Here is a 25216-nt window from a genome sequence, read left to right on the forward strand (position 1 = left end):
TGCTGCTCTTATAGTTGTGTAAATTGCTTCCTTGTCCTCATTTGTAAGTCGCTTTGGATAAAAGCCTCTGCTAAATGACTAAATGTAAAGGACCATGCTGTTCACACAGTAAAGATTCCCCTGAAGCAGACCAATGAAAAAAATATCTGTATTTATTCAGGTGAAACAGTGCAAATATGTTTTCCCCCAGATATATACATATTAAAGAAACCAAGGAAAGCATATAGTCGTATGGAAAAGAGAATGTACCTGTAGTAGAACAATCGTATAACATTAGAAGACGTCACATCTTAAATTAACAATACAAAAAAAACATCTGCACGGTCACTATAGCTAGTATAGATAAGAATCTGCTTTACTTCCTACTGCGTAGAAAAAAAATAAACTTTGTACTGACTGAATACTGTCAATAAAGTCTCTCTCTATATATTTATAAGTGCATGTAATACTGCACATAAAGTGTGAAATCCCTTCTGATACAAAAATTAATACTGCATGACGCTTAACGTTTGCATGGTAACGAAAAAAAGCACATGCATCTTGAGTTTTTCTTTTCAGAGAAAGAAAATAACAGTCGGTTTGGTCACTGCATTGTGACTAATAAACCTTTTTTATAACATCTATGCCAAAACAAATGGGTAAACATGCCTTTCAACAGCATTTTAACATTAGCACGCTCTGCTAGATGTGCCTTGTAAACCTAAAAACCAATAACCGTTTGCCTTAGCAGCACAACAAACTAATTAAAAAAAATACCAAACAGTGAAGAGCAGAATTGGCCATCGGAGAGGAATAAATCTCCTCACTTGTTGTACGCTCTGGAGTTCAGGCATTGGAGTGTGTTGTTTTAGCTATTAGCCATTTTTCTTTTTGCTGGTTTCAATGGTGTGTAGAACATGAATAATAAAAATGGTTAGTTCCCTGGGTTTAAGTCAAGTTTTTGCCAGTGTATTTGTGTTGTTGTTGACTAGCTCAGTTTGCTCAGTAGTTTTTCTTCCATCAGTCTGAACTGCACGCTGACGGACATCTCTGCGATGAACTGCTCACAGCCCTCCTTGGTGACTTGCTTGCAGTACCGCAGGTCGATCTGACAGATGTTTCCGCAGCGCTTGAAGTAGGTCAACGACAGGTCTGTAACTCTATTACACACTGTGAAGGAGAGGAATATGGATTTAGAGAACATAATATTATGCACTCAGATTAATGCTAGACGTACTTGTTGGCCTTGAAGGATTTTCCCAAGATGCAATATCAAACACTAAAGCCTGTTTCACACCGCAAGCGTCAGCAGAGCGTGAGCAGCGCGTGTTTTTTCGGCGTCCATGTTAACAGATTAGAGCTTTCATACCGCACACAGCAGCTTGTCAGTGTGAGGCGTGAGCGTCGCTGAAGCAGCAGTCTTGCGATAGTTTCGGCGCTGGGTCTATTTTTGCCGCGCTGCTCACGCTCAATTAAAGTGACAGTGCATTGATAATGACCAAAACACATTGAATGACAGTAAAAAGTTGCAATTTTACCCAATAAATGCGGTAATAATATCCACTGATTTATATATAGTCAATCAAATGAACTTAAAACGATTAAAAACTGCAACAAACATTTATTTAGGTCCGAAATATTTATTTACGGGGGTTGTAGTCCATAGCGAAGTGCATTGTGGGTATATATATATATATATATATATATATATATATATATATATATATATATATATATATATATATATATATATATATATAGCTCAACACACATGCTGGATGATGTGAGCTCGCCGTGTGCTGTGCAGCTGAAGCAGAGGAAGAAAGCTTTATTCGGCTTTGTTTTACGTTCACTCAAGTTATTCCACCCAGGAGCTGTTTTGCACTGTGAACCGGACAACACGACAATAAATAAAAGAAGGGCATGCATTGATTACATTTGTCCGTCTCATCCTTTGCACGAGCTGTTACTCTGCCGCTGAAGCGGAGAAAGTAACACTAGCTTGATCATGTATAAATATCATAACTATATTGTATGAATATTATTATAACTAGGCTTACAACAACCTGACAATCAAAAACCAAATGACATGATATCACAGGCGATTGTCCTCTGAGTGCACCAGATATGAATGACAGTCCTCATAGAGCTTGAGAAGCAGACAGTACTGTATGATCTATCTATATCATTTGTAAAATAAAGACTCGCAGGTTAAAGAAACAGCATAGGAGGAGGTTGCCGCGAGCCTTGGTGCAGATGAAAAGTTTTTATAAAAGTGTATTTGTATATAGAGAAAAATATGTAACTAGATAGAATAGACAGAGATAGATTGATCTCTGCAGCAGCTGCCGAAGAGCTGCGCGCTGCAGACGCAGCTGGTGTGAAAGGCAAACGCCTGCACGCTGTTTCTGCGCTCCATATGCGCTGCGCACGCTCTGCTGTGAAACAGGCGTAAGGGCTAGGCCTGTCAGGATATCTGTTTTTTGTTGTACAATATACTGCACCAAAATATACTGTAATAAACAATATTATTGTCATTTTATGTCATAATATAATGCCAGAATGACAATATATGTACACTATATATGCATAATGCAAGTACACTCTTTCAAAGAACACATCATATTTCATACACACAGTTTAATGACCAGATATTGGAACCAGAATGTGAAATCCTAAATAAATAATAATAAATGTTGACAGAAAAGCGCAAGGTAAAGAGTAACAGAGGCTGTGATATCTGCTACCAGATCTATTTCAGCTGTCAGACACCAACATGAACATATACTATAGTCATTTATAGTAAATACTACAGTGTTTATTAACCATACTGACGCTGACACCTCCAATAGAGATAGAGATGTTGCACAATCAGCTAAAATAGTGCTAGACTTGGTTTTTATGTATGGGCGATTATATATAGCATCACCAAAAATGATCAGTCATGTCTATGGGTTGTGCGATTAATCCATATATTGATTATTGTGACAGGCCTACATGGAGCTGAATGATATGACCTAAAGCCAAAACTCAATTACAATTTTTAAAGGAATATTTTATTATTTATTTTGTCGTCCTAATAGTTTATTAAAGGTTTATACTCTAAACATACGGAACAGGATTTTTTTTTTAATCAAAAAGTGCATTTATTATATTTGAGATGTTAAAATAATCGAAGGAAATCAAACTGTTTCTGGTTATTTGTGGAGTATTCTGAACAAATTAAATGAAAGTACACATTTACTGGAATTAAAAAGGTCACATTTAAGTTTTAATGCAAAAAGCGCTGTCGCCTCACAGCAAGAAGGTCGCTGGTTTGAGTCCCGGCAGGGTCAGTTGGCGTTTCAGTGTGGAGTTTACATGTTCACTGTTTCCTCCGGGTGCTCCGGTTTCCTCCACAGTCCAAACACATGCGCTACAGGCGAATTGAACAAGCTAAATTGCTGTAGTGTATGAGTGTGTGTGTGTGTGTGAATAAGAGTGTGTGGGTGTTTCCCAGTGGGGGTTGCAGCTGGAAGGGCATCCGCTGCTTAAAACATGCTAGATAAGTTGGCGGTTCATTCCACTGTGGTAACCTCCTTAATAAAGAGATTAAGCCAAAAAGAAAATGAATGAATGAATGAATGTCTTTATTAATAATAATAATTATAGAATTATCATATAATAATTAAATATTATTATAAAATATGGAATAATAATATTTTAATTTCAGTAACTTTGATTTAATTTGTTCAAAATATTCAACAAATAACCAAATATAGTTTGTTTCCTTGACAGGGTTCAACGCTAAGGATTTCATCTACTAATTAGTTAATATTTCTTATCCACATGTTTTAAATAATGTGTCAAAAGCCAAACATAATTGTAATACATACACTTTATCCAGCAGAACTTTTCTATAAATACACTTATATATAAACAGCACTTGGTAATATTTCAGCATGCTTTCACGTTCGTATTCGACATAAAATGCACATTTACGGGTAGGAATGATCACATCTCGCCCTACTCATCATTCTCTCTTCTAATAGCCGTATATGTGGCTATTACAAAACCATAATACACTGATATATAGCCTGGCGCGTTGGATTGTATGACTTTCTCACTACAATCGATCTGTTCGAGTTCGTTTCAATCGAGCCAAGACCACCTCATTCAGGCGATCTCGAGCTGATTAATTTGGCGCTGATCAGAGCACAATTGCAGGATTCACATATGCCAAACGAACCGCGCTAACTGGGCAACCGAGACAGGTTCCCTGGTGTGAAAGCACCCATAGTCTGTATTTGCACGCAATTGACAAAGTCGCAGCCAAATTAAACTTTAGTGACAAGGCAGCACTGGCCTGATCAGACCAGTAACCCTCCTGTCTACTGTCCCGAGCGTCTCACATGCTGGGCCATGGGCAGTCCTTATTGTCAAGCCCTGCTTAAGCTATTTTAATATCTCAAAGATAAGAAATTATTTGACTAGAATAAAAGTAATGCTGTACAGGGTCTAAAATTAAATGTCACTTTAAATATCTAATAGACTATTATGTACTGTCATCATGCCAAAGATAAAAGAAATCAGTTATTAAAACTATTATTCTCTCTGTTAAACAGCTCTTGGGAAGACCTATGCTAATCATTTTGCCTTCAGCTGTAACTTTTCTTATCAGTCTGTTAGCATGTGTAACCTGTTGAGTGAAATTGTTAGTATCATAGACTGTAAAAAATAGCTCAGTACCTGACAGGTTGATGTGTGTGAGCGAGTCTCTGGTGGTGGTGCCGGCTGCCGTGAGGATGTTGACGCTCTGGTCTGTGATGTGATTACAGTAACTGAGGTCCAGTTGGGAAAGTAAAGGCATGTGTTTTATGATCAGCTTCAGCGACGTGTCTGTGATGTCCAGACCGGCTAGACAGAGATCCTCCACATTCCTCAGCTTACTTCTGCAGTCCAGCTGACCTGACAGATACAAGTAAACAACTGTTTTTTGTTTATGTTTACAAAGCAAAACTTGTAAACAGTGTAACAAATACTGATGATAGTTTACAATAAGGTGAAATTTGTTCATGTTAGTTATTGTCTTTATTAATATGAACAATCAATGGCCAATACATTTATTACAGTATTTATAAACAAAATGAACATTAATGAACTTAGTGCATTGATTAAGCACAATTTTAATAATGGGTTTTAATTAGGGGTGGGCGGTACACCGGTGTCATAGTCATCACCGGTGTGACATTGCGCCACGACATGGATTTTCTAATACCGTCAATACTGTAATAAATCAATTATGCGCCTTGAACGGCTGCATTTACATCAATAATAGCTAATTCTAAATAATAAGGCATTCAATTTTCTTCAAACGTTCAGTTGTGGTCTGAATACATTTCCTTATACTACAGGGCTCGAAATTGCAACCATTTTGGTCGCATGAGCGCCCGAAATGTAATCTATGCGCCCTCATAATATATTTGGGAACATTTGTGTGTCTGAATATAATGGTTGTAGAGCAATCTGATTTGATTTTCTCTAAAAACTTGCTGAATCGCTCTACCCTGCTGCTGTATTGGTTCATATTAGCTGTCAGTCACTCAACGCTTCCCGCTGTCAGATAACAGGGAGCTTCTGTTACTGCAGGAAATGCAAACGGCTGAAGAGTGAAAAGTGCACAGGTTTGCAAACCTCACCTAAAGTTATAATAATAATAATGGCGCAGATGACAGCGATCATGACATGAGGTAAATGTTGATCCGCCAGCTGAGATCAATCGAGTGTTTTCGGAGAAGGTGCCTGAATCTCGATGCGTTGCATTCACCGCGTGTTTAGCGCAAATGTCCGCTAAATATAAAATCTAACACTGTACACATCATCGCCAAAGAAACTCACCTTTACTAAGTTTACACTGAAACTACGGCTCATAACAAAGAGCGGAATTGCGCTGGTGGTCATCATGAGAATCCTGCTCTGTCTGCTCATAAATTGGTGCGGCTGACCTGCCTGCTTTATTCCACCAACACAGAGAAATGAAGATCATTAACTCATTAAGCTCATAACGAGACTGAGCATTTACAATGACCCAAACCAAAACTTTTAAAGAGTGATAGAAGTGAGACTTTCTTTTGTCCGTTCTTCCTTGAGATGTATATTATTTTGCTATTGAAAGTAATACCGTGATATTATACCGTCACCGTTCAAAAGATGAAAAATACCGGGATATTAATTTTAGGTCATATCACCCACCCCTAGTTTAATAATGCATTAGTACATTTAGCAATTAACATTAACTGACATTATTAAATGCACAAGTGTTATTCATTCTTAGTTCATGTTAGTACATTAAATATTAGTGAATTGTTTATACTTTAAAATGTATTACTTTTCTTTTATTTTGCATTTATTTTTCATTTTTGTCATAGAATTTGACACATTTTAAACACGTTTCGAACTGTGAATACTTTTCATAGAAAATTGATCCCAGGGAAACCTTATTGTAAAGTTGGTCAATCTAAAATATTACGTAAAGCAGCTTTGACACATTGTGAAAAGCAACATTATATAGAAATAAAGATGACTTGACTAAAGTATGACCCTAAAATCTTGCTGTGCTACTTAATTAGTACACAAGGGGGCGCTATAGATTGGTAAGAGCAGTAAGCAGCACACGTGGGTGATAGTTCATCAAACAAATGATAATTCTGTCATCCGTTTACTCACACTTGTTTCAAACCTTTATGAAATTCTTCTATTAATCACAAAAGAAGATAATTAGAAAAATGTTGCACACCTGTAAACATTGTACCACCGTAGTTTTTGTTTTTAGTCAATGGTTACAGGTTTTCAGCTTTCTTCAAATTGATCTTCTTTTGCGTTCAACAGAAGAAAGAAACTCAGTTTGGAACCACTGGAGAAGTGAGTAAATAGTCTGTACATTTGTATTTTTGGGTTAGGGTTAGGGTTAACTACCCACATTTAATCAGCATTTCATTTATTACCTGGTCTGTTGTCAGTCGGTGGAGAGAGTAAATCTCTTATCTGGTTGTCCTTGAGTCCTTCTACCCACTGTACATCTAGATTTCTTAATAAGGGACAACTGGACGTGCATAAAGCAGAAACTGCTGCCCACGAGCAGCCCGCCAGCAGCAGAACCCGCAGACCTGCCAGAAAAACAACACAAAGCGGTCATGCAAGTCAGGGGTCCATTATTCATACAGCTAAAGTCAAAATTATTTGCCCTCCTGTGCATTTTTCTTTCCTTTTTAAATATTTCCCAAATGATGTTTAACAGATTCAGGAATTTTTCACAGTATTTCCTATAATATTTTTTCTTCTGGAGAAAGTCTTATTTGTTTTATTTCGACTAGAATAAAAGCTGTTTAAATAATTAAAAAGGTCAATATTATTAGCCCCCTTAAGCAATGTTTGTTTTAATTGTCTACAAAAGAAACCATCGTTATACAATGACTTGCCTAATTAACCTAGTTAAGCCTTTAAATGTCACTTTAAGCTGTATAGAACTGTTTTGATCAATATCTAGTCTACCTGTAATATTATTTACTGTCATCATGGCAAAGATAAAATAAATCAGTTATTAGAGATGAGTTATTAAAACTATTATGATTAGAAATGTGTCGAAGAAAAATCTTCTCTCTGTTAAACAGAAATTGGGGAAAAAAATATACTGGAGAGTAAATAATTCACTGTACCTCGCTTAAACAATCTAAGATGATTTGGCAGATCCTGGATCTTTTAATATTGATAACAGATCTCCAACAAGTTTGAGAACCAGATTAAGATCTCAGGATGAGTTGATCTGAGATTGCTGCGTGCTCATGCGTCTTGTGAAGGACAGATTTATGTATCCTTGAAATCATGATCAGCAATGCAGCAATTTGCTTGATGGAAAGACAGCAGTGTAATGACATTATTTGATTAATATTCAATTATCATCCATGCGACACAGTATCCTAACTATATCTTTTCCATCTCAAAATTAGTTTTTTCCTAATCATACTATAAATTAAATAATTATTGCTTAAAATAATCATACAGTCAGAAACAGTACTGAAAGCTGGGGCGGTACCTTTTCAAAGTATGCGTTTGTATTTACAAAAAGTCCATATTGCTACCTTAAGAGTATAGGGTGATTAATAAAGTTATCTGAGTGATTGACAGCTGATATTAACCAATCCATTTGTGTTCAGTTCAAGAGCAGTGGGCCAATAAGAGTTTGAAGGCATGGCTAGTATGTGGGATTTATTTACTGCAGCAAGTTGACATGTCAACTGTTTTAAACTATTCCTGAGCGTTGCGTCATTCTGCATGAATGTCTCGTGAATATGCACATGCGGTGAACATTTTGCAGTTAAAACTGGTCGCGCGACAACAATTTTAAGCACTCGCACAAATGCTCCCAAATGTATTTTGAGGTCGCATAGATAGAATTTTGGGCACATATGCAACCAGAACGGTTGCAATTCGAGCCCTGGTATAGGGGCAATTTAGGATACAGCCCAGGAATAAGTCTTTAAGGAATAGACAGTGTTGGGCAGCAGCTTATCTACTACTAGCTTAACTACATTTCTCAGTAGCGTGGTGGTAGCGTCGCTAATTTATAAATCCAATAGCTTTTCAGTAGCGAATCTATTTTTTTAGTCAACACAAGCTACATTTACCGATCGCAGATCAATAAGTGACGGCACCAACATTCACAGAGCTGTGAGGCCGGTGTCTAGCCGATGAAGTAAATCCATATGATGGCGACCCTGCTGAAAAATCCAGCTTAAACCAGCCAAATGGTCGACCAGCCTGGTTTTAGAGGGGTTTTGGCCATTTCCAGCTTGGTCTTAGCTGGTCAGGCTGGGTGATGACCAGCTAAAACCAGCTTGACCGGCCTAGCCAGGCTGGGAGCTCAGCCAAAACCAGCTATGTCCAGCTTAAACCAGGCTGGTTTTGGCTGGATTTAGCTAGTCAGTTTCCAGCCTGACCAGCTAAGACCAGGCTTGAAATGGCCGGAAACCAGCCTGGAAATCGCCAAAACCCCTCAAAAACCAGGCTGGTCAACCAGCTAAAACCAGCCCACCAGCCAAGGCTGGTTTAAGCTGGATTTTTCAGCAGGGGAGAATGGTGTTTTCTTCCTCTTCCTGTTTTTTCGATGGTTGACAACAAACTTTTTGGTGCGTTACTGCCACCTCTCGCTCTGGTCAGTGACATCGCAAGTCAATCATTGGGCTGACGCGAGAAACTTGCTTGATGGAAAGATGGCTGAGGGAGGGCCGTGCACAGGGGGGTGCCCCTCTTGCTCAATCACCCCCCCCCTCCATTTCACTTTGTGATCGGCAAATATCCTCCCTAACTTTGCGATCGCCGCCCGCCCAATCACATATATATATGTGGAGAACTCCTCTCCCTCAGCTTTTATTTAGACTCAGCTTTCCATCAAGCAAGTTTCTCGTGTTTACTGTAGTAAAGGCTAAAGTATTATTTCATGATAGTTATACTACAATATGTAAGTTAGTGTAATTAAATGCTTATTTGTAATCATTGTAATTATTGGATTTGTAGTTTTTGCTTTTATACACTATCATTTGTTTCTGTTTGGTACAGCATATTATTTACAGTAAATAACTGAACTGAACAATTCTGCCTCATATGATGCATTGACAGTTTTAGTGATCACTAAGATATTAAAGATAATTTAAGTTGCTTTGATTTAAAAATAAAAATGGCAAAAATAGCTTAAAAGAAGCTACGCAACTTTTGCAAAGTGGCTTTTAGCTTAGCTTGCTACATTTTCCAGGGTGTAGCTTTTAGTGTAGTTAAGCTACATTTTAAGTAGTGTAGCTAATAGCTTAGCTCATTAAATTTTTAAGTAGCTTTCCCAACACTGGGAATAGACATGAGCTGGTATAAGATTTTGATGGTATGGAAGTCACGGTTTCACAGTATGATGGTATGATTTTAAGTATTTTGGAATAGTAAACATGTCTAAATGATGAAAATAAGGTTAAACACAGATTTCTTTACAACTTGAAAAGGCATCTTTGGAGGGTAAAGTCTAGATCGGATATGCGGCCGGCCGGAAGTGCGATATGCACATTAATATAGCAGCATTTTTTTAAGACACTGTAGAGCAATAATTAATATATTTACAGTACTGTGACGGTTGGGTTTAGGGTTGGGGTGGGGGCAGACATAAAAAAATACAATTTATTGGGTAATTTAATAGATAGCATAAATAATACTCTGTACAGCTAGTGTTTTTACGTTACTCTGATGGTTGGGTTTACGATTGGTGTGGGGGTAGACGTTAATAAAATACATTAAATGGAAAATTTTATAAATAATAGAAATAATTCTCGTTAACTTTCGGGCCGCAAACGTATCCGATCTAGCAACGACCTCTTTGGAGATCTTTGTTTTTCTGTGGATGTAAAGTACAGCTACTGCACTGTTAAGGTCTATGGCATGCTTGGATGTTGGTTTATAAGTGATTTGTTTTTCAGATGTTTCCTAAATCGTGGGCTGACCTGTAGCTTTTAATGCAGAGGGTCAGATCTGCTGTTAGCCTAAAAAACTAAATAAAATATTAGTCAAAAAAAACTTATATATACAGTAGGAATGCTATAACTAAAAATGTTAGTGGTTTTAAAACCTTGACTTTTACAAACTGCAGTAAACCTTGAAGCCAGTGATCATCCCATGCTTAAGAAGAAATAATTCTGCTATTAAACAAATTAGAGGATGAGTAAAACTGCGATTGTACCAGGCAATCTGTTGATTAGCCAGCTGAGCTGCTTCTTGGAAATGTTGGTCCAGCTCAGGTCCAGGGAGACGGGCTGCCTGCGGATAATCCCGCTGAGCATGAGCGGAGTGATTGACTTGCACCGGTTCAGATCGATCTTGGTCCACAGTCTTTTATCACAACACCTGAGAACAGATGCAGGAGACCAATGAAAACAGAGTAGATGCAGAGTAGAGCTGCACAATATATCCTATCAGCATCGATATCGCAATGTGTGTGTGCGCAATAGTCACATCGCAGGATCTGCAATGTTAAATTGGGATTATAGTCGATCAACAATTGAGAATACATGAGATTTGTGGAGTCATAACAGAGTGAAACTCCATCATTTTCATGTGTTTTAAAGGAAGTGTAAAGCATTCGGGCATCATAACGTAAAGCATTTGTGACGTTAAGGAAGAAAAATGTTACAGATTTATTAATACAATGAAGACTAGACAGTGTTACTTTACATTTCATTATAACATTTCTGTATCTGAATACTGTTTGACTCTCCGGAAACCATAAAGCACCGTTTATTTGACCTTTTTCTTTGCTCTATTGCAGTGGTTCTCAAACTGCGGTACTAGTGGTACTAGTCTCAAACTAGTGGTACGCGGGCTTCCTTCTAGTGGTACGCAGAGGAATCCAATATGTCATATGTACATGCAACATATATTTCAAAATATATCAAAATGGTTCATATATGAATATAGCTATGTTTCCATCAACCGTTTTTTTATGCGCATATCCAAAATGTATTAATTAAAAAACTTATGCACATAACTGAGTAGGATAAACTTTTTATTCGATAAGAAAAACACTTTTACCGCACAAATTTCAGTAAGGGCATTAAGAAAGGTCATGTGATTTTGTTATAAGAGATCATGTGATGATGAAAATGTGCGTAAATGGACAAATCAGCAGGCTGAGCACACTGTAAACCATCTGAACTGTTGTTTTGGTCATTCTAAAATGCCTTACCGTTTAAGTATTAGTGTTATTATATTATTAATGACCTCCAGAATCAAGAGCGTCTGTGCTCTGCGTCTGACACCTTCAAACGCCACCGCGTGTCAGGATTGCCTTCTGAGGGGCAAGTCATTTAGATGAAGATAAGTTTGACGCAGCTTCTCCTACCACAGTAAATTCAGTTTTTACTGTTGATATTTGGCACCAGTTAATCAGGAAGTGGTGATTTTGTTCAGTTTGACTTGTTGGATGGAAACGCTGCTTTATTCGCACGTCTTTAATGCGATAATCTAGTTTTGAATGATAAACTTCATTCACATTTTTGGATGGAAGCAGAGCTACTGACATATAGCCTATATTTATGAGGTCCAAGCAACATTTACAGGTTTTGATGAATAGGATACTTTATGTTAACACTTAACATTTAATATAGGAGGTTTCTTTCTTACTTTTTAAGGACAGTAGCCTACCATTTTTAAAGAACTTTTAAAAGCACATTTTAATTTAAATGTTGACATTTTATTTTGTTTGTTTACATATAAGCACAGTACAGTGTTAATGCTCAAACTATTTATAATGTTTAAAGTGGCTGATAACAATAAACATTCTTGATAATAGTAGTTAATCTGCCACGTTTTTAAACTGCAGAGCTGTAGCTGCTTTACTGGGCCTTTACTGCTTTACTACGCTACTGTATTTCAATACTGCTCATTATGGTTGTTCTTAGAGGGACTATTGTTTCTGAGGTGGTACTTGATGAAAAAAGTTTGAGGACCTCTGCGTTGTAATTATTCTTGTAATTGTATTTGTTTTTATACATGATTCACATCTTACAAAATCGACCCAACCAATCTGTTCATTCATTCATTTTCCTTCGGCTTAGGGCCTACTCACACTATGCTATCCGAACCGTGCCCAGGCCCATTTCCCGGATCGAGTACGGAAGTACGAGTGCTCTGAATTGGGCTCAGGCATGGTTCACTTGGCCGGCCCTGGCCCAGTTGGAAGAGGTGTGCCAGAGCCCTGTTCACTTGGGCTTTGGTGCGGTACGCTTGTGTGAGCGCAAAACGTGCCAGAGCCCAAAACTGAAAGCGAGATATGACTTTTAAGGGACTGTTTCATATGCGTTTATTAATCATTCTCACTGTTCAATGAACGCAAGCTGTCGTAGTTTATTGAAGACGCAAACCCCTCACTGCTTGAAAGCTCCGCACCTTCTGCAAACCTCCTAATACCTGCAGCACGAGGACTTTATGATTGTTTATGAGCGTCAAAAGTGGCTGATCTGTTCTGCGAAATATTTGACTGCGTGTCACTGCATATCAAATGACTTAAACGACGATTTAACTAAAGAAATCTTTACTGTGCTAAGCGAGAGCGCTTACTAAACAGCGCATCATCGATGACGTAAGCGTGCCCATGCCCGAATATAATGTGAGTGCGGGCCGTCGGGGGAGACGGGAGGGGGGTAAGCGTGCTTTGGCCCGGTTCAAGGCAACTGTAAGTAGTGTGAGTACGCCCTTAGTTCCTTATTTATCAGGGGTCGTCAAAGTGGAATGAACCGCCAACTATTCCGCACATGTTTTACGCAGCGGATGCCCTTCCAGCCGCAACCCAGTACTGGGAAACACCCAAACACACACACCCACACACTCATACACTATGGCCAATTTAGATCATCCAAATCACCTATAGCACATGTGTTTGGACTGTGGGGGAAACCGGAGCACCCGAAGAAAACCCACGCCAACACGGGGAACATGCAAACTCCACACAGAAATGCCAACTGGCCCAGCAGGGACTTAAACCAGCGACCTTCTTGCTATGAGGCTACAGTGCTAACCACTGAGCCAGCATGCCACCTCAATGAGAATTTTGAAAAACATTTTTGATTCACTTCGAATGTTGACTACTGTAAATGACCCCCTCCCCCACCCCCTGAAAAATACTGAGGACCTACCATCTGTTCCAAGTCTTGCAGACACTCATACAGACACACAGGTCTTTGTGTATGAGGTGGCTGAAGACTCCCATCCACACCTCCCTCCGCAGGACATGGTTTTTCCCATCATCCAGAGGCAGTCGGTCCGGTGGGGGGCTGATTGGAGGAGGACGGATAACATGGCGCTCCATCTGAACACATTTGGGCGGAGATCGACAAGGTGTGGGCCGGAAGACAGGGGCAGGAGTGGTCCTAATTAAACTCACCGGGGTCTGCTCACGCAAGGATCCGTTTAGCTCCCATTTAGGCCCCAGCCAATCCCGAAGATGACTGCTGCCATTATTCAGTGGTTTTCTGTCCTCTCCGTCACTATTGGGTTCAGTCTTAACCGTCCTGCCATTCTGATGCGCCAGACGATCCTCAGTCTTTTGGATCTCCTGGTTGAGTTGTTTGCTCAGCTCTTTACTCAGTTCTTTATTGGGCAGTCGAGGTTTACGTTTGGCTTTTCGCTGGCTTTTTGACTGTGCATCAGTGCTAGAGGGACCCGCCTGGGTTAATCCACCATGTGATTGGTCATTTTCCAATGTCTTATGTAAAACTTTCCCGTTCTCTTTTCGGCTACTTAATGCTTCGTCCTCTTCTTCATCTCTTTCATCATCTCCATCCTCTTCCTCTGAGGGCACAAAGCTTCTTTCTGGTTGGCCTTGCTCCTCGTACACCTCATCGTCCTCTCTTTCCTTCTTGATGTGTCCCAGGATCAAAGAGGTTGAGAGATCATCGGGATTGGTTCGCTTCTTCTGTGGATTTCAAAAGAGGGTCAAATATGCATGCATGCATTGCAGAAATATGATGGACCCTTTTCACATTTTTGGGTTTCTCTGCAGCAAAAGTCGTCTTAACTTATGAAGAGTTATGGGAGAGTACAACAAATACCATTTCTACAACTCTATTTGCTAAAATAATAAAAGTAAAACTTAGCGATGGTGTTATCAAGACTTTCAGAGAAAGAAAAAAATTTGTACGAGACTGATAACGGCAGCCAGAAGAGAGAATAATGTCAAATTTACTGTCCCGTCCCAATAGACACAGCCTTACAAGGCCTTTAATGGTCTAGCATGCCAATATTTATCAGAGCTTTTAATCCTAAACACCTCTAATCGTCTGATGCGGGTCTTTTAACTGCTCAGTCAAAATCTATGAGAGACCGGGCATTCTCTTCATTGGCACCTACAGTAAATTGTAGAACTCTTTAAGGCTGGTTTATACTTGTGTCGAGTGATCGGTGTGACCCACGGTGCATGCCTTGTGCATAGTCGTGCATTAATACTTCTGCGTGCTGTTTGTGTTGCTCTGCAATAACACTAGCTGGCAGTAGGTTATGTTATGTTCCTCTTTATCGAGTTTCTTTACTGGTGTTTTGTTTTTTCTGAACGCTACTTTAATGTACACGTAGCTCAAACTCGCTCATTCAGAGGCAGAAACCGGCGGACGTGCAACAACTTTTATCATAAAGTAAACACAAAAATCTCCATCTGGAGCTCCTCTATAGGACTAAACACTCGCTTCATTGGGCTCGTGGCTCACAGCACCACCCACACTCGTCACTGCTACCAAACCGACCAATCACAAAGCTTGTGATATGCGTTGTCATGATGTATAGTTCAATTTTTTGAGATGCGCTTTGGCGTCAGCCACACAAGGGCTATGCAACCACGCGAAGGCTGCGTTGGACAATACATGTGCGCTTGACGCAGAAGTATAAATCAGCCTTTACTCTGTGATATTCACAATGCAGTATCCCTGAGTATTTTTGAATCAACATTTAAAACTTTTTTTTAATTTATTTATTTTTATTTTTAGATTTATTACTATTATTATTCCAGGTTTTGTTTTAATTATTTTTTATTTAGACTTTGCATTCATCTTAATATGTATCTTTTACTGCTGCACATTTTTATGTCTGTAAAGTGCTTTGAGATGTTACTTTTAATAGCGCTATATAGAGCTGCACAATATTAGAAAAATGTACATTGTGATATTTTGATCTTATTCAATTTATCTTGCGATATTTCACAAGATACCTTAATTAACTAATTAATTAATACTTTTAGATTGATTGGGATGGTTTTGTAGGGGAGTGCATAAAATATAATAAACAAATTACAAGCAGAGACAATTAGAGCAAATATACAAACGATGGAGTGTAACAGTATACAGGTACAGAAATAAATGAATCAAATGTGCAATAAAGCTGTATATTCTTTATAGTGTAAATAATTCAATGCGATTAATCTTTGTTAACGCTATAAATGTAATAATTCCTTGTGCCCAAATGCTTTAAACTGGCTTAAAACACAGCTACACAGCTAAACTTTGATAAACGTTCACTTTGTTAAACTGAAATGAAATGATTCATGTGTTCTGAACTGTTATACCTGGTCAGCTACAATCCTGACTCTACATTGCGCGTCCTGTGATATGACTATAGCAGATTCACATACTGCGATATCAATGCTAAAATTATATATATAGTGCAGCCCTAGTGCTATATATAAAAATAAAGTTTATTATTATTGTTATTATTATTATTATTATTATTATTATTATTATTATTATTATTATTACAAACACCTTGCATAAGCGGTAATTTCATGCAAAGACGATATAATGCATACATAAATGCTTATAAATGTTCGTACATTAAAGTAAATCTAAATATTAAAAACGTTCAGGGATTAAGATGCTGATGACCCTTAAACGTGTCATTACAGGCTTGTGAAAAGGGTCCATTATTTGCTTTTACTCATTCATTGCTACCTTTTTCCTGACGATGGAATCTGAGTCGGAGTCCTTTTCGAAGAGTTTTCTCTTCTTGCGAAGCGGGTTGTCCTCCAGTTTAGGGGAACGTTTCTTTAGTGCGTCTTCTGACTTGCCGGTAGGGTTGTCCTCTCGTTCCGTCTTCCTCTTCATGGTGGGTGAAACAGCATCGGTCTCGGTTGACATGTCTGGTTCTTCCTTTACGATTGCTCGCTGTTCTTTGAGCAGAGATCCAGGGAGATTGGAGGCGTATTTAAACCCTGGGCCTCTTTTTTGCTTTGTGGCCAAAAGGTGCAAAAGAAGACAAGACAAATTTATAACAACTCCATTGTATCAGTAGTTTACTTATAAATGTTATAAGGCACTCAATATTCATCAGAAAAACCCTGGAGTTATTACATAACTTTATGACTTAAAGGGATAGTTCATCCAAAAGTAATCATCATTTACTCTCCCTCGTAGTTTTAAACCTTGATTACTTTCGTCAGTTATACACAAAAGAAGATATTTTGAAAAATGCTGGTTACTGGGACCCATCGACATCCACGGTAGGAAAAACAAGTAGCCAGTGGTTACAGGGTTCCAACATTCTTCAAAATATCTTCTTTTGTGTTCAAAAGCAAAATGACACTCATAGGTTTTGAACAAGTAAATGATTGGAGTGAATGAAATGAGTGAACTATCTCTTTAAAAAATATATTGTAATCAATGTCAGTAGAGTTACCATATATGATTCCTCGCCTGATAGTGCTCATCATCATTTAGATCATGATAAATCACTGAACATTCAAGTATGTTGTTAGGTAGGACAATGATGCTTACTTTCCCTGTCTTTCCAGCATGATTGCATTTCGGACACTCCCAGCAATTTGGTAACTCGTCATTCACAACACCACCAGCATCCTTATCCTGAACAACAAAGCAGAACAAGCTTTTACTCTTACTAATCTCATTATAACTCCAATATCACAGTTTTAGTGGTGTAACAACTCAAGTATTCATATTGAACCATTCAGGCTTTCAGATTGGTACACATCATAAACTCAATCATTCAACCTGGTAATTGTGCGTGAAATTGTGTGTGTAAGTGTGTGAAATATAATATTGAATGACTATTGTGCTCACATCTTTTACAGCACCTCGTACGAACTCCATGTTTTTTTTAAATAAAGTACATTTCGTCCTTTTTGCCATGTAGAAAATGTACCAAACCGTAAGACCACTGTCATATCAAACCAAACCGTGAGTTTTGTAAGCTGTTACAGTCCTACACTGTTTACAATAGGGCTGCACCAAAGATAAATATACTAGATATTGCATATGGGCCCTGAGCATGCGTCAATACCGTCGCCATATTGGTACAGTGCTCCCAAGACAAACGTCATTTAACCACACTAGTCAAAACTGAACCAATCTGAAGATGCTGGACATTGGACAGCAGAATATTTCATTCAGCAGATTTCGTTTTTTACGTTTTTGTATGTTACGAACTTCTGAGCTCAACAAGTAACGTTATTGATGATAATACAGTCACTTACTTCCCTGACCATAAGGCAAAGTAGCACCAACTCACACTAAATCTAGGCTAATGCTAGTTTTGTTGAATAAAATCAGCAAACAATGTACATGAAATATGATAAGACGCTGCGGTGCCAGAAACTGGTATTATTGTCAGCTAAGTGAAGTAACGGCTAGTTTTTGGAAGTAACTAATAAGAGTGTCTGATAACATAACAGTGCCTGCGCCTCAATGTAGATACTGTCCACCATAAATTACTGAACATTACAAATGTTATACCATTTAGATCAGAAAGGTGGAATATATGCACATTAGGACCCAGGGATATCGATGGTTCAAATGAGTCGTTCATAACGGAGATTTATTCACAAACGAATCGCTCCCTCCGCTAGAATTACAAGTGAAAGTGGGAGAGGGGGTGTGTTTCAGGACACGGGATTAGATCAAATTTAACAGGGAGGGAGGATAATACATTTTCATGCACACAAACACTCGCTCTTTGTCAGCAATGCCCATGCGATCACTCAACCATCGACAGAGAAAAGTGATGTAAAACTATTTTCGTAATTAAAAAAATATTTGCATACTGACCACCGAGAAATCTCCCGAGATATATGTATATACGTGTATATATATCTCTGGCTCCAGATGGACACAGTCCTCCACTGCACCTTGAGTCCCACATTCATTTCAAAGGAGCGCTACCCTGTACTAAAATGGCAGCTCTATTGATGCATTCCTTCCAATAGACAACAACAGCATACGCGACATCTAATCTAAATATCTATGGGGCTGCACAATATTGGAAAAATCAGACATTGCAATATTTTGTTTTGAAATATATATATATATATATATATATATATATATATATATATATTGTGATATGAATACATATTCACTAGATCAGTGTTTCCCAACCCTGTTCCTGGAGGCACACCAACAGTTCATGTTTTGGTTGTCGCCCTCATCTGACCCCTTAACTTCAGGTTTTGGAGTCTCTTCTAATGTTCTGATGAGTTGTTTCAGGTGTGTTTGATTAGGGAGAGGATGAAAATGTGTACTGTTAGTGTGCCTTCAGGAACAGGGTTGGGAAACTCTGCACTAGATGATTTAAATTGGGAAATGTTTCATAAATTTAGGTTGACTGGGGCGATCACATCTTTTTAAAAAGCTAAATTAGCAAAAATGAAAGGTAAATAAACAGTGCTTTATAATTATTTCTGGGGAAATAACATGGCAATCATTGTATAAATACAGGTCATGGAAAACCTGGAAAAGTCCTGGAATTTTGACATGGCATTTTCCAGGCTTGGAAAAGTGTTGGAAAAACAAAAACACCCACAAAGCTTTGGAAAAGTGATGGAAAACAGATATCGGTATACTTGAATATAGGTTATTTACTTATTTTCTGTCCTTGGCCAATCACATACTCTCACATTATTAGTGCTGTGTAAGCATTATCTAAATTAATTTTACATTGATATAAATATAAATTGAAACTAAATAGATTGTTGCGTGTTTTACGATCTGCTGTAATAAATTTGAACATGCATTGTTTTTCTTTTACTACGCATATGTAGACATTGCATGAAACATTAGGTCAGGAAAATGTACTTGAAAGTCTTGGAAAAATCATGGAAAAGTAGTGAAAATGTGTATGAACCCTGGAAATAATTAAATTCAGTAATATGAAATACCATTTAATCTTTAATAAACAATCGAATCCTGCGATGGGACTATGGAGATACACACACTGCGATATCAATGCTTAAACGATATATTGTTCAGCCCTAGCTTCTGGTTGTTTTAGTGGGCTGATTAGAAAACAAACCTTCAAGCATGCTGGATGGATGATTTCACTGCAGATGGAGCACTCCATTAACATCATGCCGAATTTGTCATCTTCACTCTCTACTGTGTCTTCTTTCCCAGCCTCTCCGCACACCACACACACAGCAGTGTGAGGTAAAACAGGCTGCAAAACACACAAACCGTTGCAGTTAGCTTGATATGACATTCAGGAGATCAAGGGTCAGATGTGTAGGGTTCCCACAGCTCATGGAGTTACATGGAAATATAAAACTTCTGTTCTAGACATTGGAAATCAGGGAATTTTGTTTTATTTAGCAGGGATTTCATTTCATCTGTCACTTTAATGGCCAAATTTTAGTTTTTTCTAAGCCATATTTATCGTGTTGTTCCATGCCTGTTGTTATGGTCAGTCTGTTTTAGCTACATTCTATTGCTTTTATGCTTAATAAATGATTTAATAACCTGTTAATTAAAACTAACATGTCAGGATAAGCAGTGCATGTTCTCCCCGTGTTGGCGTGGGTTTCCTCCGGGTGCTCTGGTTTCCCTTACAGTCCACACAGATGTGCTATAGGTGAATCGGATTATCTAAATTGGCCATTGTGTATGAGTGTGTAAGAATGTGAGTGTGTATGGGTGTTTCCCAGTACTGGGTTGCAGCTGGAAGTACATCCGCTGTGTAAAACATATGCTGGAATAGTTCATTGCACTTTGGCAACCCCTGATAAATAAGGGACTAAGCCGAAGGAGAATGAATGAATGAACAGATTGGTTGGGTCAATTTAGTAAGATGTGAATCATGTATAAAAACAAATACAATTACAGGAATAATTACAATAGAGCAAAGAAAAAGGTCAAATAAACGGTGCTTTATGTTTTTCCGGAGAGTCAAACAGTATTCAGATACAGAAATGTAATAATGAAATGTAAAGTAACACTGTCTAGTCTTCATTGTGTTAATAAATCTGTAACATTTTTCTTCCTTAACGTTACAATTGCTTTACGTTATGATGCCTGAATGCTTTACACTTCCTTTAAAACACATGAAAATGATGGAGTTTCACTCTGTTATCATTATACGTAACAATGACTCCACAAATCTCATGTATTCTCAATTGTTGATCGACTATAATCCCAATTTAAATGTAACGCATAGGGGAATTGGATGAACTAAAATGTGTGTGAATGTGAGTGTATGGGTGTTTCCCAGTACTGGGTTGCAGCTGAAAGGGCATCCACTGTGTAAAACACATGTTGGAATAGTTGGCGGTTCATTCAGCTGTGGCGACCCCTGATAAATAAGGGATTAAGCCGAAGAAATATGAATGAACAGTTAATTTTCTAGCGCTTTTCTGCGGCCGGGGCGCAGGGGCAGCAGTCTCAGGAGAGAACCCCAGACTTCCCTCTCCCCAGACACTTCCTCCAGCTCCACCGGGGGGATCCCGAGGCGTTCCCAGGCCAGCCAAGAGACATAGGCTCAAGGCTTCCTCCTGGTGGGACATGCCTGGAACACCTCCCTAGGTAGGCGTCCAGGAGGCATCTGAAACAGATCCTTAAGCCACCTCAGCTGACTTCTCTCGATGTGGAGGAGCAGCGGCTCTACTCCGAGCTCCTCCCAGGTGACAGAGCTCCTCACCCTATCTAAAAGAGTGCGCCCTGCCACCCTGTGAAGTAAACTCATTTTGGCCGATTGTATCCCGAGATCTTGTCCTTTCGCTCAAGACCCAAAACCTATGACCATAGGTGAGAGTAGGAACGTAGATTGACCGGTAAATCGAGAGCTTTGCCTTTCGGCTCAGCTCCTTCTTTACCACAACACCGGTACATCGTCGCAGCATCCATCGGCCTGTCAATCTCACGCTTCATCCTTTCCTCACTCGTGAACAAAACCCCAAGATACTTGAACTCCTCCACCTGGGGTAAGGACTTTCTTCCAACCTGGAAATGGCAAACCACCTTTTTCCGGTTAAGCACCATCAGGATAATATACATTTTAGGAGGATTCAAAGCGACCACTTCAAAGAAACAATAAATGCAATATTTATAAAACTACTATCACATATGGAACAGGACTTTACAGCCACACAACAGTAAAAGTACCTCAGATTTTTAGTATTTTTAAAATCTGAGGCACATCACCCATTGTTGTTCTCATAGTGGCTGTAAAGTCCTGCAAAATGAATTCAAGCTAAAACCATTTTAATAGTATGCAAAGCACAACAGCATCCTGCCTTTACATGCATTATGTCATTCAGCATTTTAAGTCAGTGAAAATGTGATATTTGGCTTAGTGTGGGAACCCTGGATGTGATGTTGGGGATCCAGACTGACCGCTATGCACTGTCTCATGATGCAGGACTGCTTCATGCGGCCCGGTCCACCAAACTTCTTCATGTCCTTGCAGAAGTGGCACTCTCCGCACTCTTTCCTTGTACATGCCTCACATTTCCGGCATCGTGTGCGTCTGCGCCGGGCACTCGATGACCCGCGACCCGACGAGAGCTTCATTCCTCCTGCTGTCGAGCCTGGGGCGGCGCATGGAGACGAGCCCATCTTGGGTTTTGGACGATTGAGCGGCCGTGGCTAAAACATAAGGAACATTAGAAATATTAACATTAAAGCCAAAGGAAAAGTTTTAGGAATTATCATGCTGCATGGCACTGATTTAACATGTAGAGTCCTTAAAGGGGACCTATTATGCCCCTTTTTACAAGATCTAAAATAAGTCTGAAGTGTGTGTGTGAAGTTTCAGCTCAAAATACCACACAAATAATGTTTTATAACTCTCTGAAACTGACCCTTTTAGACTTTGATCCTAATTGTGCCAATTTGATGACTGTCGCTTTAAATTCAAATGAGATTGTGTGCTTTTTAAAAGAGGGCGGAGCTACAAATGCCTGTGTGTCAGCATAGTGGCAGATTCAAAAACAAACTAACGTCTTATGCTAATGAGGGAGAGATGGTCACTAGTGGGCGGGGCTTTCCCCCTCTAATGACACGTACAACAGGTGAATGTCAATCAAAGTGTTTGATTCAATCAAAGTGTTTGTATAAAGTCTGATTATAAACAAATACAATGAATTAATTTGTACCATTAGAAGCTGTTTATAGTCACACAACTGCGTTTAAACCCCATATGAAAGTGATTTTTGAATAAAAGGTCTCCTTTGGAAATGTATGCCACTAGAGGGTGCACATTCACATCAAATCAATGCGTAGTTTAATGATGCCATGGCTGAGTGTGGAATCATGGGACTGTGGTCTTCATTATATCCAACAGGACTCCTGCAGAATTAATGTTGATGGATGACTAAAGTATAACACTTATTATTATGTTACCATGGTTTCCGCGGGGTCTTAAAAAGTCTAATATTTAAAAATCTAATTTTTAGGCCTTAAAAAGTCTTAAATTCGCTGTTCTAGGTCTTATTTTTGTACAGGTCTTGTTTTTCCGATGTTCATGTAGTGCTACATCTAATGCTCACTTAAACATTTAAATACTTTTTTTGTTGTTGCTTGGTTTTCGTGGTGTTGTAGTTCTTTATATCAGCTTTCAGTTATTGGACTGTGACGTCATCGCTGTGTTTGCGGAGCTTCGCTTTAGGTCCGCGCGACATGATTTCAGCTGGCGGAGTTCACCAAATGTTTTGAGACTCGAGCGAACAGTTCGCATGGCGCCGCATTTGATTTGAGTTAAATATGAAACACTTTGAAGAGATTTAGTCTGAAACAGGTTTGACTGTACACACATCTTTATGATCCGTCCATGCGTGATCACAGAGATAACCAGATGACCAATAATTCTTGGCTAGAAATTGCAACAGCCCTGGGAAAGGAGGAACGTTTTTGTGTTTGAAGTTTAGTAAAACCTGAAGGATAAGTGTGTTAAAACAAAAAACAGGCCATGGCAAAAGTGGAGACCCAGGAGGTTTTACTATTACAGAATATGTTTTTCCACCATTCATAGGTTTTACACTGATGTATATATTACAATTTTGAATTTAAAACTATTTACAAGTTACAAACTAAAATTAAATAACAAATGATGTGTTTAATAACTGGAGAGGAATATTTGAACCTGTTGGTTTACAGTATACTGATGCTTTCTAGGCTTAATGGTGATAATAATTAGGAATGTTGGACCATTATTGCCTTTTAGCTTATAAGTAGAGGACAGAAACTAGCCAGACAGTATAACGTGTCAATTGTTGAGAGGGCAAAATAAAAAATAAAAAAACGTCAGTATTTTTATGAAGTGTACTTTTTTATTTTGCTTTTATTCTTACCATAAACATATAAATTGTAGAGCAACCCATGTTCTATTGCCATTAATATTTAACTTTAATAGGTAGAACTGTCTGAGATATGAACAAAAGCAAGTGATGCATCAAATTTTGATTTAAAATCTTGAATGGTAATAAAAATCTTTATAATCATTATGATAAATTATAAAAATAACAAAAAAACATTTAGTTTAAAAATCTTCAATGATATTAATGATATAAAGTAGTTCCAGAAACTTCCTACCTCTCTGTTTATCCGTCTGACTTTACTGTCTGTTTCTTTTGACCGCCCCCTGTCATCTAAAAGAATATCTCAATGGCGAACTCATCAAGTATAAAAGCCTCGTCCGTTTCGTGAGGTGCGCGATGCGGTGTCAGTCGAAAGTATAAATCAGTCAGTTTTTTCTGTAGTTCAATAGTGCAGCTAACCTGTCTTCAGTGCTGTTCAATTTGAATACATTTATTTTACCACTGATTTTGCATTTTCTCTTTATGTGTATGTGTGTTTTTGATATTGTGATATAGGTCTAAAATTTAATACTTAATGGTCTTAAAAAGGTCTTAAAAGTCTTAAATTTGACATCATGATATCTGCAGAAACCCTGGGTAGTGTGAACTGATTCAGTAAAACTGAAAGCTGTGGATGTGAAACGAGAGAAAAGCTAAAGCAATTGTTGATTAGAGGAGAGCACGATGTGACACGAAAGCAGCTAAGCTTTTACTATGCCACAGTCCACCACTTGCAGGTCTTTAGCTCATGATCATGTGGAGAAGAAGCAGTTTCATCAGACTAAATACATTTTAGGGTTCTGTTATAATGCTGCTCTGTGCAGTCTAATAATGCACACTAATTTCTCTGTTTTCTATAAAACTAAAGCAGAAATTTGGCAGCACGGTGGCGCAGTGGGTAGCACGATCGCCTCACAGCAAGAAGGTTGCTGGTTCAAGTCCCGGCTGCGTCAGTTGGCGTTTCAGTGTGGAGTATGCATGTTCTCCCAGTGTTTGCGTGGGTTTCCTCCATGTGCTCCGGTTTTCCCCACAGTCCAAACACATGTGCTATAGGGGAATATAATAAGCTAAATTGGCCGTAGTGTATGTGTGTGAATTTAAGAGTGTATG

The 25216-nt window shown here is 38.6% G+C and overlaps 1 protein-coding gene across 2 annotated transcripts in view; it reads right to left on the reverse strand.

The window, feature by feature from the left end:
* Positions 1-134: 134 nt before the first annotated feature.
* The window catches only part of LOC130235881 (lysine-specific demethylase 2B), an 89892-nt gene continuing 64810 nt past the window's right edge, over positions 135-25216 (reverse strand). For both annotated transcript variants that reach the window (XM_056466402.1, XM_056466403.1), the window contains 9 exons: positions 22146-22397; positions 19834-19977; positions 17304-17390; positions 16482-16757; positions 13683-14461; positions 10733-10896; positions 6963-7124; positions 4708-4926; positions 135-1149 (listed from right to left, as the gene is read on the reverse strand). In XM_056466402.1, the coding sequence (XP_056322377.1) occupies positions 968-1149; positions 4708-4926; positions 6963-7124; positions 10733-10896; positions 13683-14461; positions 16482-16757; positions 17304-17390; positions 19834-19977; positions 22146-22397 (2265 nt within the window). In that variant the 3' untranslated portion in view covers positions 135-967. The remainder of the gene's footprint in view (positions 1150-4707; positions 4927-6962; positions 7125-10732; positions 10897-13682; positions 14462-16481; positions 16758-17303; positions 17391-19833; positions 19978-22145; positions 22398-25216) is intronic.

This window comes from Danio aesculapii, chromosome 10 (assembly GCF_903798145.1).
Source record: "Danio aesculapii chromosome 10, fDanAes4.1, whole genome shotgun sequence".
NCBI lineage: Eukaryota > Metazoa > Chordata > Actinopteri > Cypriniformes > Danionidae > Danio > Danio aesculapii.